Source organism: Hyla sarda, chromosome 3, assembly GCF_029499605.1.
Source record: "Hyla sarda isolate aHylSar1 chromosome 3, aHylSar1.hap1, whole genome shotgun sequence".
Lineage (NCBI taxonomy): Eukaryota > Metazoa > Chordata > Amphibia > Anura > Hylidae > Hyla > Hyla sarda.
Window position 1 is genome coordinate 318,881,548 of NC_079191.1, and position 18,136 is coordinate 318,899,683.

Consider the following 18,136-nt stretch of genomic DNA (forward strand, 5'->3'; position numbering starts at 1 on the left):
TACGCTGCACTAACTACTTTATGCCTGTGTAAAACTACAACTCTCATTCTGCCTGGACAGCCTTTAGCTGTCTGGGCATGCTGGGAGTTGTGGTCCCTTCACTGAGAACATGCAAAACTACAACTTCCAGCATGTCTGGGCATGCAGGGAGTTGTAGTCTCTCTACTTTAAAACCTATGAGCTATCTCCTTTCACTATTAAACCTAAGCTACGCTAACTACGTTACAATCTAAGCTAGCTACGCTACATGAATGTTAAACTACGCTAACCCTAGGCTGGTTTTCCCTCTCTCCCTGCCTGTTACACAACGTAACCTACTCTAACTACATACACAGTTTTCTACGGACTACTTTGAAGTCCCTAAGCTAACTGCGTAGAGGGAGAAAGCTACGCATGCGCTCTTAGTTTTATACAAATCGTAGAAAACTACTTGCGCGGTACGGACAACTGCGCATGCGCAGGGCTACGCTGCGTACGTTAGTCCTACGCTGTCAGCGGAGTTCAACGGCGGTGTAGTGAAGAACAGCGGTCACGTGGTGTCCCATTCGGCGCGTTGCTGGCTGAGTAGTGAAGTGTTTGAAGATGAGTGTGTCCATAGACGTGACAGTGCAGGAGGGCGAAGGAAGCAGTGACCCGGCGGTCGACCTTGCAGTGTTCCTGTGCCGCAAATGTAAATTACCGCTGGGGGACACCGGAGACTGGGTGGAGAAGGCGGAGAACGGCGACATCCTGCTGAGCGGTGTGTACGGAATCGTGCCCATTACTCTGTGCCACTCATCCACAACCTGTTGCGCTCCAGCTGTGCTAAACTACAGCTCCCGGCATGCATTATTCCATAATTTACATTTAGACCGCCCCCTCATTGTGCCTGCCGTGCAGTGCCTAGTCACCTCCTGTGCCCGCTCCCATAGCTGCCAACCTGTTACATTTGTTTTAGGATTATTGGGGTGTGGGGTTTGCTTGAATTATTATCATTATTATTATTTTTTTTTTTCTTGAAGGCAATCTGGGTTTGCTTATCAGAGCTGCAGACATGGCTGTTATAGTATAAAAGCAAACTACCTTTCCTGGGAGTTGCAAAACTACAACTCCCAGCATGCCCGGACAGCCTTTGGCGCTGCCCTCCGCGTCCTCCTGTTTGCGGCTGCCGGCGCTGACACTCTATACTGTGCGGTATCCCTATGCCCGGGCTGCAGAAGGTAAACAAAATAAACTAACGCATGTTCTGACATTGGCCTTACGCTGGGGACGGGAACTGGCTGCAGCGATGTTCCGCCTCGGCCGGTGATAGCCGTTGTGATGTAAGAAGCTCTGGCCGGCTTCTTACATGACAGTGGGCTCAACCTATCACCGGCCGGGGTGGAACATCGCTGCGGCCGGTGATGGGCTGACGGCTGTCCGACGTTCCCGTCCCCAAGAAGCAGCCCGGGTATAGGGATACCGCACAGTATAGAGCAGTGGTCTTCAACCTGCGGACCTCCAGATGTTGCAAAACTACAACTCCCAGCATGCCCGGACAGCCGTTGGCTGTCCGGGCATGCTGAGAGTTGTAGTTTTGCAGCATCTGGAGGTCCGCAGGTTGAAGACCACTGGTATAGAGTGTCAGCGCCGGCGGCCGCAACAAACAGGAGGGCAGCGCTTATGGGTGACGTATTTACCCCGATGGGGAAAGTGCAGCGCTGGGCTGATGGGGGGGAGGGGCCAAACCGGTATGGGTTAGAATTCATATCGAGCAGCACAAAAATTTTGGTATACACCAGTATACCGCCTAGACCAGACACCATAAGGGTTCACACAGTAATATGAGGAAGAATCCATAATGATCTTTACACCTATTGAATTTTGATTCGAATTTGAAACAAAAATTTGTCCACATTAAACAAACACAAAACCCCTCATGCAAGTTACAAATCCCACGCAAAACTAGGATATACAAACACGAAAAAAACATTTATGGGATTCCAAGAAACTTTATTGATATAGTAGATAAAATCACATAAAAAGTATACAAAATGTACCCTGGAAACCAGGAATACAGAGAGGTAACCAGTATGACCCTGGAACAAAAGGGCTCCCATAATATAAATGACTAGTGTTAGCTTGGTACAAGCAGTGAAAATACACATAAAGAGTAATAGCAGCACATTACATATAATAAAAAAAAATAGAAGACTGAATAGTTACCAAGTGGACAAAGGAGTAGTGAAGCGTGGGCCCTTACCACCCGACGTTTCGCTAAGGACTGGCTTCTTCCAGGGCATGGTCAATGTGTGAATTACCCTCTCTTAAATACACCCTATAGATCAGTCACCTAGTTGTGAATCGGTCAGCTGACCCTTTTTGTACTAGTGACCCATATCCGGCCCCAGCATGTAATAAATATATAAGGCATAATCTACCCTCACCATGGAGATGGAGGTACGCAGCCATGTGAGACGTGAGTATACCGGAAGACAGGGCACAGGATCGCCCACCCACGTCACCCGGGGAGGCACCAATGATGATCAAGAAGGAAAGAAAACGTCACCATCACTCGGGAGACGCGGGCAAACAGCCCCGGCAAGCCGCGCACAGCACGAGTCGCTGGAGCCACCCACCCACGCCAACCAGACACCATTGGTGAGTATAACATCAGTGTGGGCCAATCAGAGCACATGTAAACAATGCATATGTAAACAAAGCGGCCACAACTGTCAAACCAGAACCTGAGGACCAACACATCCGATCCGCGGCCCCAGCGCCATATAATGGACCAGTGTATCAATCAATAATGAATTTGCAATCTTGGCCGCCGTCCGGGATCACCCGGCTGGTGGCGGGGGAGGCAAAATGCACATCCCCTGCCCCCGTCTGGGAGACTGCAACTAGATCGGGACACCATGTGCAAATGACACAGGGTGTCCATACATGGCACATACAGACATCAGGTAAAATTAAATGTATCATAATTGTCAATAGTAAATACATGAAGTATAAATACGGTAGATACAAATAGGTAGAGATGAGCGAACTTCCAGTAATTCGATTCGTCACGAATTTCTCGGCTCGGCGGTTGCTGACTTTATCCTGCATAAATTAGTTCAGCTTTCAGGTGCTCCGGTGGGCTGGAGACTCTCTCCTAGGACTGTATCCACCTTTTCCAGCCCACCGGAGCACCTGAAAGCTGAACTAATTTATGCAGGCTAAAGTCAGCAACCGCCGAGCCGAGAAGTTTGTGATGAATGGAATTACTGTACTCTAATATACATGGTAATGTATTGCACCAGCATTTTTTTTTGTTTCACCAGTCACTTTGCACTTTGTTTCACAGTGGTGTTGCTTGGGTTCACAGTGGTGTGACTTAGAGTGAATGTATGTGTATGTAATTCCACTTGTATCCAGGATTATTGCTGGAACTGGCCACTCCAGCATTATCCATGTATTTAATTTACAGTATCTTTTTTTTTCATCACTATATATATATATATATATATATATATATATATATATATATATATATCCTTGAGGATTGTTGCACAGGATCGTGTAATTAATCATGTCTTCACATTGTATATTGTTGCACTCATGCTGGTTTACACAATATTGTATATTTTTATCCCTATTTGTATCTATTAATACTTCATGTATTTACTATTGATACATTTAATTTTACCTGATGTCTGTACGTGCCATGTATTGTCACCCTGTGTCATTTGCACACGGTGTCCGGGTCCAGCTGACGAGGCGTGGTCTCCCGCGAGGGGGATGTGCGTTTTGCCTCCCCCACCACTGGCCTGGTGATCCCGGACGGCGGCAGAGATTGCAAATTCATTATTGATTGATACACTGGTCTATTCTGTGGCACTGGGGCCACGGATCGGATGTGTTGGTCCTCGGTTCCGGTGTGTTGCGGCCGCTTTGTTTACATATGCATTGTTTACATGTGCTCTGATTGGCTCACACTGATGTTATACTCACCAATGGTGTCTCTCTGGTTGGCGTGGGTGGGTGGCTCCGGCAACTCGTGCTGTGCGTGGCTTGCTGGGGCCCGGGCTGTTTGCCCGCTTCTCCCGGGTGATGGTGACGTGTTCTTTCCTTATTGATATCATTGGTGCCTCCCCGGTTGATGGGTGGGCGGTCCTGGGCCCTGTCTTCCGGTATACTCACGTCTCACGTGGGTTACTGGCGGGCAGGGCCCTGGCTGCGTACCTCTGTCTCCATGGTAAGGGTAGGTTCCACCTTATATATCACATGCTGGGGACCGGATATGAGTCCCTATGACAAAAAGGGTCAGCTGACCGATTCACAACTAGGTGGTTGGTCTATAGGGTGTATTGAGGGTAAGAGGGTAATTCACACATTCACCATGCTCTGGAAGAAGCCAGTCCTTGGTGAAATGTCGGGTGGTAAGGGCCCATGTTTCACTACTCCTTTTTCCACTTGGTAACTATTCAGTTTTCTATGTTGTTTTTTCCATTATATGTAATGTGCTGCTATTACTCTTTATGTGCATTTGCACTGCTTGTACCAAGCTAACACTAGTCATTTATATTATGTGAGCCCTTTTGATCCAGTGTCATACTGGTTACTTCTCTGTACCCCTGTACATTTTGTCTTGGAATCCCATAAAAGTTTTTTTCGTGTTTGTACATCCACATTAAAACAAAGGCCCAAAAAAATGACAGCTTATATGGCAGCTATATTTCAACATGTGTAATACTCTTCAAGATGTCTGTAAGTGTGGCTGAGGCCTATGTGTTATGTGGTGGGAGTCATGCTAGCTCTCCCTACCACTGTCTTTGTTATGCCCTTCTTGGCTTAAAGGGGTACTCCGGTGGAAAACGTTTATTTTAAAAAAAAAAATTTTTTTAAATGAACTGGTGCCAGAAAGTTAAACAGATTTGTAAATGAGGGAAATGTAGATATGTGTAGCTCAACCACAGAAAAATGAGCGAGGTTAACTAAAAGCTCTCCCCCACAGAGAGATGCAGAAAAGTGAAAAAATAGAATATTAGTCCTCAGCTCAATATCAGAAAAAAGATTAATGGGGGATGTCTGGTAACAATAATAGAGAAAAAACACAATTGATGTATAAATGGTATTTAATAAATATTAAATAGTGCGTTCCCGCAGGGCCCTACGGTAGCGCACAATTAGTTAAAAAAGAAATATAAAATACAACAAGTAGTTACACTACAGAGCGAGTGTATCTATTAAGGCTAACAGCCGTATAATGATACACTGGGTGATGATATATTAAAGTGTTACTCTGATCAGAATGATAGTAAATTCAGTGTGCACAAAAATAAGAATAAAAATAAAACGTTCCTCCTGGAGAGAAAAATGGTTTGATAGAAAAAATGGATGATATAAGAAAACTAAGTCCTGAAAATGAAAAGTGACAGTCTTGTATATGATGGAGTTATGACCTGTAGGATGGATCCTATAATTGGCCTAAAATAATGTCCTGCAAAAAATAATGTCCTGCAAAAAAACGTATACTGTATATGATGATACCATATAGATTGTTTGAATAGTGGATATTGCAATTAAATCGCTGTTGCCGGTTTCTCCACTCCACAGCCTACAAATAGAAATAAAGTCACTGGCACGATTGTGCCACTCACCGCACCGCTGGTGGACAGATGGATGATGAACGAATAAGCTCTAGCCGGGGCGGCGTGATGGTCGCGGGATATACAGCCGTTCTCACCGGCGAGCTGTCCCTTGGCATCAGGTGTACTCTAGCCGGGGCGGAGTGTTGGTCGCAGAATATCCAGCCGCTCTCACCGGCGAGTTAACTCTTGGCGTCTGACGTAGCCTACTCTTGGCGTCGGCGGTGCTACACCACTGAGGAAGGGGTATTACTTATCTGCTCTGAACCCCGAAACGCGTTTGGTGACTGAGATTGAGCCTCTTTTATTGGTCTAGTTCACACTACAGCTGCGGTTATACAAGCACCTATCGGATAGTTCCTCTCTGGAGAGATTTCATCCACTATCCATTCATTACATGGTCCGGTACTTAAACTCATCTGCTGAACCGGTGTAGAACCCTCCACCATTGGATCAACATCTCTATCTGCATGCAGTTTTACTATACAACATCATTTAGCACCAACTAACCTCCCGCACAAGGTCAGCTGACCTGCCATCAGCTGACCTCCTACGTCAGACGCCAAGAGTTAACTCGCCGGTGAGAGCGGCTGGATATTCTGCGACCAACACTCCGCCCCGGCTAGAGTACACCTGACGCCAAGGGACAGCTCGCCGGTGAGAACGGCTGTATATCCCGCGACCATCACTCCGCCCCGGCTAGAGCTTATTCGTTCATCATCCATCTGTCCATCAGCGGTGCGGTGAGTGGCACAATCGTGCCAGTGACTTTATTTCTATTTGTAGGCTGTGGAGTGGAGAAACCGGCAACAGCGATTTAATTGCAATATCCACTATTCAAACAATCTATATGGTATCATCATATACAGTATACGTTTTTTTGCAGGACATTATTTTTTGCAGGACATTATTTTAGGCCAATTATAGGATCCATCCTACAGGTCATAACTCCATCATATACAGGACTGTCACTTTTCATTTTCAGGACTTATTTTTCAGGACTTATTTTTCTTATATCATCCATTTTTTCTATCAAACCATTTTTCTCTCCAGGAGGAACGTTTTATTTTTATTCTTACTTTTGTGCACACTGAATTTACTATCATTCTGATCAGAGTAACACTTTAATATATCATCACCCAGTGTATCACCCAGTGTATCATTATACGGCTGTTAGCCTTAATAGATACACTCGCTCTGTAGTGTAACTACTTGTTGTATTTTATATTTCTTTTTTAACTAATTGTGCGCTACCGTAGGGCCCTGCGGGAACGCACTATTTAATATTTATTAAATACCATTTATACATCAATTGTGTTTTTTCTCTATTATTGTTACCAGACATCCCCCATTAATCTTTTTTCTGATATTGAGCTGAGGACTAATATTCAATTTTTTCAGATTTGTAAATGACTTCTATTAAAAAATCTTTACCCTTCCAGTACTTTCAAGCAGCTGTATGCTACAGAGGAAATTCTTTTCTTCTTGAATTCATTTTTTGTCTTGTCCACAGTGCTCTCTGCTGACACCTGATGCCCGTATCAGGAACTGTCCAGAATAACATAGGTTTGCAATGGGGATTTTCTCCTGCTCTGGACAGTTCCTGATACGGGCAGCAGATGTCAGCAGAGAGCACTGTGGACAACACAAAAAATAAATTCAAAAAGAAAAGAATTTCCTCTGTAGCACACAACTGCTAAAAAGTACTGGAAAGGTAAAGATGTTTTCCACCGGAGTACCCCTTTAATGTTGCCTCACCTTGAAAAGGGCATCCCAACACTGAAGCTCCCTGACTTGTACCCTGACCTCCCTACGCAATGTTATTCATAACCTGTCTCCTTTAAATAGCTTAGGGTGCCCTTTTTTTTTTTTTTTTTTTACAGTTTAAGGGTACATTCACATGTGTGTATTTTCTGCTATAGCAGATTTTGCTACCCATTAAAGTCAATGGCCAGCAAAATGTGCAGCAGCATATCTGCAGCAAAAATATGTATGTGTGACCATACCCTAATACACCATACTGATGCTGAGATATGAGGTTTTATAGTTAGTCTGACAATTCATGGAATTAATCAGATGAGCGTTAATTTAATGGGAGTAAACATGCAGTAATAGGATACATGCCTCTTAATGTACAAGTTACACCCCACCCCTACTGTACCATGCTGTCCGTCACCTGATATCCACTCCCATTTTTAAGATTAAAGGGGTACTCCACTGGAAAACTTATTTTTATTTTTAAATCAACTGGTGCCAGAAAGTTAAACTGATTTGTAAATTACTTCTATTTAAAAATCTTATTCCTTCCAGTACTTATCAGTTGCTGCATGCTACAGAGGAAGTTCTTTTCTTTTTTAATTTACTTTGTGTAACCACAGTGCTCTCTGACACCTCGGTCCATGTCAGGAACTGTCCAGAGAAGAAACAAATCCTCATAGCAAACCACTCTTGCTCTGGACAGTTCCTGACATGGACAGAGGTGTCAGCAGAGAGCACTGTGGTCAGACAAAGGAAATTCAAAAGAAAATAACTTCCTCTGTAGTATACAGCAAAGTACTGGAAGGATTGGGATTTTTAATAGAAGTAATTTACAAATCTCTTTCACTTTCTGGCACCAGTTGATCTAAAAGGAAATGTTTTCCAGTGGAACACCCCTTTTTAAGTTCACACCAATCTGACTGATTCCCTGAATTGTCAGAAAATTATAAACCTTCATATCTCAGCAACGGCAGGGTTTATCAAGAAACTGTAAGGTGAGTGAGGGCACCCTAAACTAGTTACTGGCAGTAACATTTGTTAACCCCTTAACGACAGGACGCAAATGTACGTTCTGGTGCCTTGGTACTTAACGCACCAGGACGTACATTTACATCCTGTACATGACTGCGAGCACCGGAGTGGTACTCGTGTCATGTGCTCTGGTCTGACATCGAGCAGACCAGAGCAGAAGATAGCCGATAATACTGATCAGTGCTATGCCCTATGCATAGCACTTAACAGTATTAGCAATAAAATGACTGCTATAAATAGTCCCTTATGAGAACTATTAAAGTGTGAAGAAAAACAAAATAAAAAATCCCCTCCCCCAATAAAAATGTAAATTGTCCGATTTTACCACTTTACCCCCAGAAAGTGTAAAACAAAATAAATTAATAAACATGTTTGGTATCACCCCGTGCATGAATGTCTGAACTATCAAAATATGTTATTGATCCCTTACAGTGAATGGCGTAAGCACGTAAAAAAAAATCCAAAATTGCTGCTTTTTTGTCACATAGTATTCAAAAACATTTTTATTTTATTTTTTAAATGTAAAGTTTAATATATACAAATGGGGTATCAATAGAAAGTACAGATCACGGCACAACAAATGAGCCCTCATACAGCCGCTTATACGAAAAAATGAAAGTTATAGGGCGTCAAAATAGAGGGATTTTAAACTCACAAATTTTGTTAAAAAGTTAGTTTTTTTTTTTTAAACGGTACTATAATAGAAAGTATGTAATCATGGGTATTATTTTATTTGTATTAACCAACAGAATAAAGAAAACGTCATTTTTACCGTAAATTGTACAGCGTGAAAACAAAACCTTCCAAAATTTGCAAAAATGCGGTTTTCTTTTCAATTTCCCCACACAAATAGTAGTTTATAATTTCGCCATATATTTTATGGTAAAGTGAGTGATGTCATTACAACAGACAACTAGTCGCTCAAAAAATAAGCCCTCATACTAGTCTGTGGCTGAAATTATAAGAGGAGGAAAAAAACGCAAAATAATAAAATTGTCCTTAAAGGGGTTATCCACCATAAGGTGATTTTAGTACGTACCTGGCAGACAGTAATGGACATGCTTAGGAAAGATCTGCGCTTGTCTTGGGGCTAAATGGCCATGTCATGAGATTACCGTAATACTGTGGCTAGCTTTTTGTGAACTGGTATTTCCTGCTTGACTTTTTTTTTTCTTTTTTTGACTACAAATCCCACAATTCCATTTTCCTCCCTCCCACACATCAGCCACCCCACCCATTGAAACATAAATGAGCTGCATCCATTCAAAAGACCTGTGGTTTTCAATCAGGGTGCCTACAGCTGTTGCATTAGTTGCAGATTTATCTTTCTCCCACCAAGCGATCCCTCCACCCATTGAAGGCTCCCTGTAATCAGCTGACTATTGAGTCAGGTCTTGCCGCATTGCCACCTGGGAAAAATCTGAGACAAGTCATTTTGTATGCTGTTAAAGGAGATCTGTAGTGCTCTGAACTTTATTCCCTATCCGAAGGAAGTTTTAGATCGTGGGGGGGTCCGAGCGCTGGGGCCCCCCACGATCTCCTGTACGGGGCCGCGGCAATAAACAGGAAAAGGGGGCGTTCCGTCCCCGCATGACGCGGCCGCCGGCTCGCCCCTCCATGAATCCCATAGAGATACATGGAGGGGCGTACCGGCTGCCGCGTCATGCGGGGACAGAACGCCCCCTTTCCTGTACATTGCAGCGGCCCCGTACAGAAGATCGATGGGGGGCCCCTGCGCTCGGACCCCCCGCGATCTAGAACTTATGCTCTATCCTTCGGATATGGGATAAAGTTCAGAGCACTACAGATCTACTTTAAAAATAAATTTTGGGATTAAAATCACAGAAGAATTGTGAGAAAACCATCACACACAGGTACAGACACTATATTATGAACTACACTAACTTTACAACCCCTGTAGCATAGTCAAATAAAAAAATAAAAAATCCAACTATAGTTACATAGTACGGTTGAGAAAAGACATGCGTCCATCAAGTTCAACCAAGGAATTGAAGGGAAGGGGTATGAATTCAATAGGTACACCTTTTTGTAAACTTTACTTTTTTTTTTTTGCAGCTGTTACAGAAAATGTGAAAATTGACGTGAACAAGGCAGTTTCTTCATTTATTCATGATGCTTACAGGTATGTATTTAATATTGTGCTGAACTTAGATCATGTGTCCTCTTGGGCCAAATACATCAATATTTCTAAATAACAAATGGCATATAGGTTGTTAATTTGCTGCAAGGAAATTGGGGGCAGAAAATCTGCAGTGTTCACAGCAGCAATGTGTATAGGATCTTAAAGAAAATCTGTCATCAGTGTCACCTGCACTAACCTTTAGTGCATATGACAATACTTACCTGGTCCCTTCTTGTTCTGTGGTTCTCCTGCAATTTTCAGCTGTATCTTCTGCTCCAGGCCGGAGGTTAGTGACGACACCGCTGCTGTTTGCTAGCAGCTGGACTCAACAGAGAGCAGCAGCGATGATGTCACTGAGCTCACCCACCCATGCTCCAAATTGGCCCCAGGACAGAAGATACAGCGGAAGATTGCAGGAGAACCACAGTATGAACAGGACCAGGTAAGTATTTTTGTCATCAGTATCACCTGAACAGCAAATCTGTGTATTGTGCAGAAAACATCTGCATAATTTTGGACAGAAAGGCAGGTTTCCACCATTGACTTTAATGGGAAAGGTAGAATCCAATAAAGTGAAAATTTGTTGTTGTGGGCCTGCAACAAAATCTGTTAAAGCGCAACTGTCATGAACTCTGGGTGCTATAACCTGCACACAGCCTTTGTCCTGTGTGCAGATGGTGTGTACAGCATTGTTTTTACCTTATTTTTTCAGGCTTTCATCACCCCAAAAAAATGTTCGATCACAGTCAGATAGGTATGGCGCAACGTACACGGTGCCCCACTACCACCACGCCCACCCCCTGTCAGCACTGGGACCGCTGTGTGATTGACACACAGGTCTCAGCACATGCTCCCTTCAGCTCTTGACCTAAAGGGAGCATGCGCTGGGGCCTGTGTGTCAATCGCACAGCGGTCCCAGCGCTGACACTGGGTGGGCGTGGTGGCGGCGGGGCACTGCGTACCTTGCGCCATGCCTATCTGACTGTGTCTGTGATCAAAAGCATTTTTTGGGGTGATGAAAGACGGCAGAAATAAGGTAAAAACAATGCTGTACACAACATCTGCACACAGTACAAAGGCTGTGTGCAGGTTATAGGACCGAGAGTTCATGACAGTTGCGCTTTAACCTGGAGATTTTTTTTTTAATCCCCTTGAGGACAGGCCATTTTTTTCTCATTCCTGCACTCCCCCCACGCCCCCCCCCCCCCTTACCTTCTAAAAATCATAACTCTTTCAATTTTCCATAGATAGAGAGCAGATACAGCGATGCTGAGCACAGTCGGTGTAGTGCAACTGATTGTTGCCGGTACCGTGGTGTGAACAGACCTCCAACACGATGAAAGCGGAGTTACTTCTAGGTGGTGCTATCTTGTGGTGCACACAGCGCAATGTGAATAACATCCAAAAAGAAAAAAAACATGCACTCACCATGTCCAGTAGCAGAAAACGTCTTTAATGTTGCAGTGTAGTAAGCAAGCAAGACCTTAGCAACCAGTGCGGGACGCTGCAAACTTCTCAGGTGTGACAGCTGTTTTTTTGGGTTTTTTGGCACCAATTCTACTGAATTACATAATTTCACCACAAAAATATACAACAAAACCAGAAAAAAAACATTTGTGGGGCATAATTAAAAAAAAAAAAAAAAAAAAAAAAACATCATTCTGTAACTTTTGGAGGCTTACAATTCTACACAGAGCACTTTTCGGTAAAAATGACACCTTATCTTTATTCTGTAGGTCCATACGATTACAAAGATACATAATTTATATATGTTTTATTTTATTTCACTACTAAAAAATAAAAACTATAACTACGTTCACCAAAATTAGTATGTTTAAAATTGTCATCTTCTGACCCCCTATAGCTTTTTTTTTCCGCATACGGGGATGTATGAGGGCTTATTTTTTGCGCCATGATCTGAAGTTTTGATGGGACTCTGATGGTTTTTTTTATACATTTTTTTTTCTTAGGGTATACAAAATGACCCAAAATAATACATTTTGGACTTTGGATTCTTTTACGTATAAGCTGTTGACCGCGCAGTTTAATTAACGTTATAATTATATAGTTCGAGCATTTATGTACGTGGTGATTCGACTTATGTTTATTCGTGTGTGTGTGTGTGTGTGTATGTATGTATGTATGTATGTATGTATATATATATATATATATATATATATCAGTGATTCCCAACCGCAGTGCCGTTCGGCACTGCCTGTGGTGCCGCGGGATTTTGCTGTGATTTATTTTAAATATCCCGCCCCGGCCTGCGCCCTTATGACTGGTGGCGCAGGGGGGAAGGGAAGCCTGCGTGCGCACTGCGCACACAGCGTCCCACTGCGCCCCTCTACCTTGTGGCACAGTGAGCCGAAATTGGTGCCCTGCGGCGGAACGAGCTTCATCTGCACCGGACTCCCGTGCCTGCCGTGGACCTACAAGCTGCACGGGCCAGCTTGCTTAAGGTACCGTACCCCTTCCACACCTGTTAACCCCTTCTCAACCCTGTCCAAACCACCCCCCCACCACCACCGTCACCCAGGTCCACCCTCTACCCCACCATCACTCATGTCCACCCCCCCTGTCAACCATATCCGCCTTGTCCACCTCCCTGTCCATCCCTGTCACCCATGTCCACCTCCCTGTCCACCCCACCCCCCTCGGTCACCCACTCTTCCCCCGTCCATACAGCTGTTCGGGGTGCTGCGGTGGTCCCGAACAGCCCGACTCAGCTGCTGGGAACAGTTAAGTTTTGTTTTAGACGATCAACTTTGAAGGGGTTCATTTTGGCCATCACTGCGATCGGTGATGTCCGGCATTAGCCCACGGGTCTTGGTGGCTGATAGCCTCCAGGACCACCTGGCTATGGGGTCATCCTGTGATCCCGCGTTATAGCAAGGGAGCGGGACCAGGGCGTACAGGTACACCCTTGGTCCTTAAGGTTTTAAACTTGACATCTTGTACACTAAAATCCACAGCATGATTTTGTGAGGTTATGTCTCTGTTAACCAAAAGAAACATTACAGGGTATCGGCAGCATATCTGCCACATGTGGCCATGCCCATGCCCTAAAAAAAAAAAATTTGACAATCTGAACCAAACAAGCATAATGACAGGCTAAGTGGCTGCTGATGCTTGTTTTAGGGATTGATGGGGGCTCAGCACCTGGACAACCACCGATCACAACATATGTTATGTCATAGCAACTTGCCAAATATATATTTTTTTAACCATCCAGGAAATTGGTTTTAGCATGTTTTGTTTCCACCTTGACTTCTAAGAACCATAACTTTATTTTAAAGCCATATGAGAACTTGATATTTGCAATACCAGCTGTACTTCGTAATTACACCCTTCATTTTACTAAAATATATATTGCAAACACAAAGAAACTATTTGCAGGGTGAAATTGAATGAAACAAATCAGGTCAATAGGATTAAAGGGATACCCACTTTATGTTTTACTTTAGAGCTATGTGAGGGGAATTTTTTTTGTGCCATTTTCTGTAATTTTTATTGATACCATTTTGATGTAGATGGGACTTTTTTTGATCAGTTTTTTTTTTCTGGAATTGTGGCATTGCATGTTTTCCAATTTTTACTGTTTATCTTGGATCAAAAATGTTAAATTGTTTGTACATTTTAGCATGCTGCAATTTCAAATGTTTGATTTTTTTATATATTTTTTTTATTTAAAAAAGGGGGCTGATTTTTATTATGGGAATTTTTTTAAAGCTTTTTTTTTTTTTTTTAATCCTTTTGAGGATGCATCGTGTAAATGTACTCCTTGATGTCCAGCTCCTGTGCTGTCTCTACAGAATTTGTGCCCTACGATGTATACATGTATGCCCTGGTGCGCTAAGTCCCAGGGTGTACATGAACATGCTGCAATGTGTAAAATCAGTGAAGCGAGCGCAGAAGCTATCAGCAGCCGGAACCTCACTGCTAGTGGCATACATCAGCGATCACACCGATGTCGTGGTAAATACTGATCACGGCATCTAAAGCTGTCCCTGGCTAACTTATACTATTCAAACCACCTTCAGTGCGATTGCGGTGGTCCGATGAGTGAAAATAGTGTCTGGAGGTCTATTCTGCAGCGTTCCGGTTGTATGGTCTGCTGTCTGGCAGGCTGAACAAATATTACTTAAACAAGAATGACAGATCACTGCGTAACAAATGATCCCTCATACAGTTCCATGTACGGAAATTAAGTTCTATGTGTCAAAAATAGGGAAATTTTAAACAAACTTATGTTAAAAATGTTTGACAAGTTGTAGGAACTGATCACTGGAGGAGGCCTTGACAGCAGATTAGCTACCGTACTTGCATCGTGGGGAGCTGATTTGATCCCTATGCTGTTTAAATGCTGCTCACCTTCTGGTCCCCGTCCGACTGGTCCCCGTCACTTCTGGGTTTGTTGACATGTCACAGTTCCTCTCAACCAATCAGTAGCTGAGGCAGTACACAGCTGTGGCCACTTATTGGTTTAGGGGCCTATGATGTCATGTTACTCAACCTAGAAGAGCTGCAGGGACTGGAGCTCCAGAATAATGACTGGGAAGCAAGGAAGGTAAATGTGTTTTGTTTTATGTACCATCTCCTGCCTGAACAATCCCTTTTAACCAACCACTGATCATAAATTGTCGCAAATTTAAATTTCTGCAATAAGTATATGTTTGAAGAATGGACCTACATGGCTGATGTCTTGCTTTGGCAACTGTCCAGTCTGATGGGCAGCAGCGTCTCTCCACCTCCAATATTGTATGGGGAAGAAGAGAGGTGCTGCACAACTGACTTGACATCTGTCCCCGTTAATTCATGCCCATTCTTAAATGCGTTCTTGCCTTATGCAAATGGCTGTAAATGAATTCCATTGAGGATTTTTTTTACAGTGTCCCCCTAATGTCCAAAACTTGGTACTGCATGTTTTGGGCACTAGACACTATGGGGAGCTATTGTAGAGAAGTAAAAAAAAATAAAAAAAAATTAATAATAAATAAATATAAATATATAATATACACACGTGTGTGTGTGTGTGTGTGTGTGTGTATATATATATATATATATATATATATATATATATATATATGTATATATGTGTGTGTGTGTATAATATATATACGTGTGTGTGTGTGTGTATGTATATGTGTGTATATATATATATATATATATGTGTGTATATATATATGTGTGTGTGTGTGTGTGTGTATATATATATACACACACACACACACATTCAAAATGTTATTGTTCCCCAAAAAAATTTGATTTTGAACTTTTGTACAAAATTTGAAAAAATCTCTGAATCACTTTGCCTGGTAAAAGCAGTTCAAAGTTATTACCACTTAAAGAGACACATGTCAGATTTGAAAAAATGGACTGGGTCATGAAGGCCAAAACTAGCAGGGTAATGAAGGGGTTAATATAATCCGTTTGCACCCGTTATTTAATATCCATTTTTGAACCGTTATTACTTCTGAGCACACTCAGAAGAGGTGAAATCAGCGGACTTCTTTAGTGCTTGTACTACTACCCCCATCATGGAACAGTCTGTTCCATGTTGGGGGTAGTAGTACAGGGGCTGAGGGATTGATCACACCAGGTCTCACTTCTGAGACCTGACTCGATCAGAAGTTACTATCCAGGGGAGCGAGCGGCATGCTCAGCCTCCATATGATGTATGTAGTGTCTTTACTTTCATTTTAAATCCCTGTGCCGGGAGCCCTGAATGGTCGGCATCGAGTGGCCTTTCAGGGCTCCCAGCGGGGTTTTTAAAATGAAGATGCACAGCGGGGGGCCATATGTTTATTAAAGCGCTGTGGGGGGCAAGATATATAGCGCTGCAGGGGGCCAGATATATAGCGCTATGTCTGGCCCCCGCAGCAATATATGTATGTGTGTGTGTGTGTATGTATGTATATATACATACATATATATACCATTTTTTTTTAAGACAGAGTACAAGTACCGATACTTAAATTCTAGTACTCGCCGATACAAAGTACGAGTATTTTTATTTTAACCTCTTCAGGACGCAGTGCGTATGGATACGCCCTGCATTCCGAGACCTTAAGGATGCAGGGCGTATCCATACGCCCGTGGGAATTCCGGTCCCCACCGCTAGCCGGTTGGGGACCGGAGCCGGATGCCTGCTGAAATCGTTCAGCAGGCATCCCGGCATATCACCCAGGGGGGTCCATCGATCTGCAGCGATTCCAGGTCAATCGGGTCTCCAGTGACCCAGAATTACTGGCTGATCGGGGCCGTCAGAGACCAATTTACCGGCCGACCAATCAGGGCACCTGCTGCGGGTGTCACTCCCGCAACCCGCTCCGCCCCTCTTCCGGAGGACGTGAGCGGGTGCGGGAAGAAGACCCCGGCAGCTGGGGACCCCGATCCCCGGCGTCCCTGTTAGGATCGGGGCCCCAGGAGCGACGGCGGCGGCGGGACTGACCTGTGCCCAGAGCAGCAGCAGGAGGTGAGTGACAGCCTCCTGCTGTTGCTTAGCAACAGCTCCCAGCATGCAAAAAGGGCATGCTGGGAGCTGTAGTTATGCAACAGCAGGAGGCAGACCACCACAACTCCCAGCATTCCCTTATGGGCATGCTGGGACTTATAGTTTTGCAACAGCTGGAGGCACATTTTTTCTATGGAAAAGTGTACCTTCAGCTGTTACATAGTTACATAGTTACATAGTTAGTATGGTTGAAAAAAGACATACGTCCATCAAGTCCAACCAGGGAATTGAAGGGAAGGATGTAAGGGGATAAGGGAAAGGGATAACTACAACTCCCAGCTTGCACAAACACCTAAAGTGCATGCTGGGAGTTGTAGTGGTGCATCTGCTGGTTGCATAACTACAACTCCCAGCATGCCCGTTGGCTGTCGGTGACTGCTGAGAGTTGTAGTTTTGCAACAGCTGGAGGCACACTGGTTGTGAAACACTGAGTAAGGTCACAAACTCAGTGATACATAACCAGTGTGCCTACAGCTGTTGCAAAACTAAAACTCAGTATGTACAGTCTGTCAGCGCATGCTGGGAGTTGTAGTTTGGATGTTCTCCCCTCCCCAATGTGAACGTACAGGGCACACTCACATGGGCGGAGGTTTACAGTAAGTATCCGGCTGCAAGTTTGAGCTGCGGCAAATTTTCTGCCGCAGCTCAAACCGCCAGCGAGAAACTATTGTGAACCCCCGCCCGTGCGACTGTACCCTAAAAACACTACACTACACTAACACAAAATAAAATAAAAAGTAAAAAACACTACATATACACATACCCCTACACAGCCCCCTCCCCAATAAAAATGAAAAACGTCTGGTACGCCACTGTTTCCAAAACGGAGCCTCCAGCTGTTGAAAAACAACAACTCCCAGTATTGTCGGACAGCCGTTGACTGTCCAAGCATGCTGGGAGTTTTACAACAGCTGGAGGCACCCTGTTTGGGAATCACTGGCGTAGAATACCCCTATGTCCACCCCTATGCAATCCCTAATTTAGGCCTCAAATGTGCATGGCGCTCTCACTTTGGAGCCCTGTCGTATTTCAAGGCAACAGTTAAGGGTCACATATGGGGTATCGCCGTACTCGGGAGAAATTGGGTTACAA

At 43.9% G+C, this 18,136-nt stretch overlaps 1 protein-coding gene across 3 annotated transcripts in view; it reads left to right on the forward strand.

The window, feature by feature from the left end:
- Positions 1-420: 420 nt before the first annotated feature.
- The window catches only part of LOC130362530 (protein Mis18-alpha-like), a 31,111-nt gene continuing 13,395 nt past the window's right edge, over positions 421-18,136 (forward strand). The window contains exons 1-2 of one of the 3 annotated variants that reach the window (XM_056567170.1): positions 421-739; positions 10,461-10,527. In XM_056567170.1, the coding sequence (XP_056423145.1) occupies positions 583-739; positions 10,461-10,527 (224 nt within the window). In that variant the 5' untranslated portion in view covers positions 421-582. The remainder of the gene's footprint in view (positions 740-10,460; positions 10,528-18,136) is intronic. The other 2 variants (XM_056567172.1, XM_056567171.1) reach the window with 2 other exon arrangements.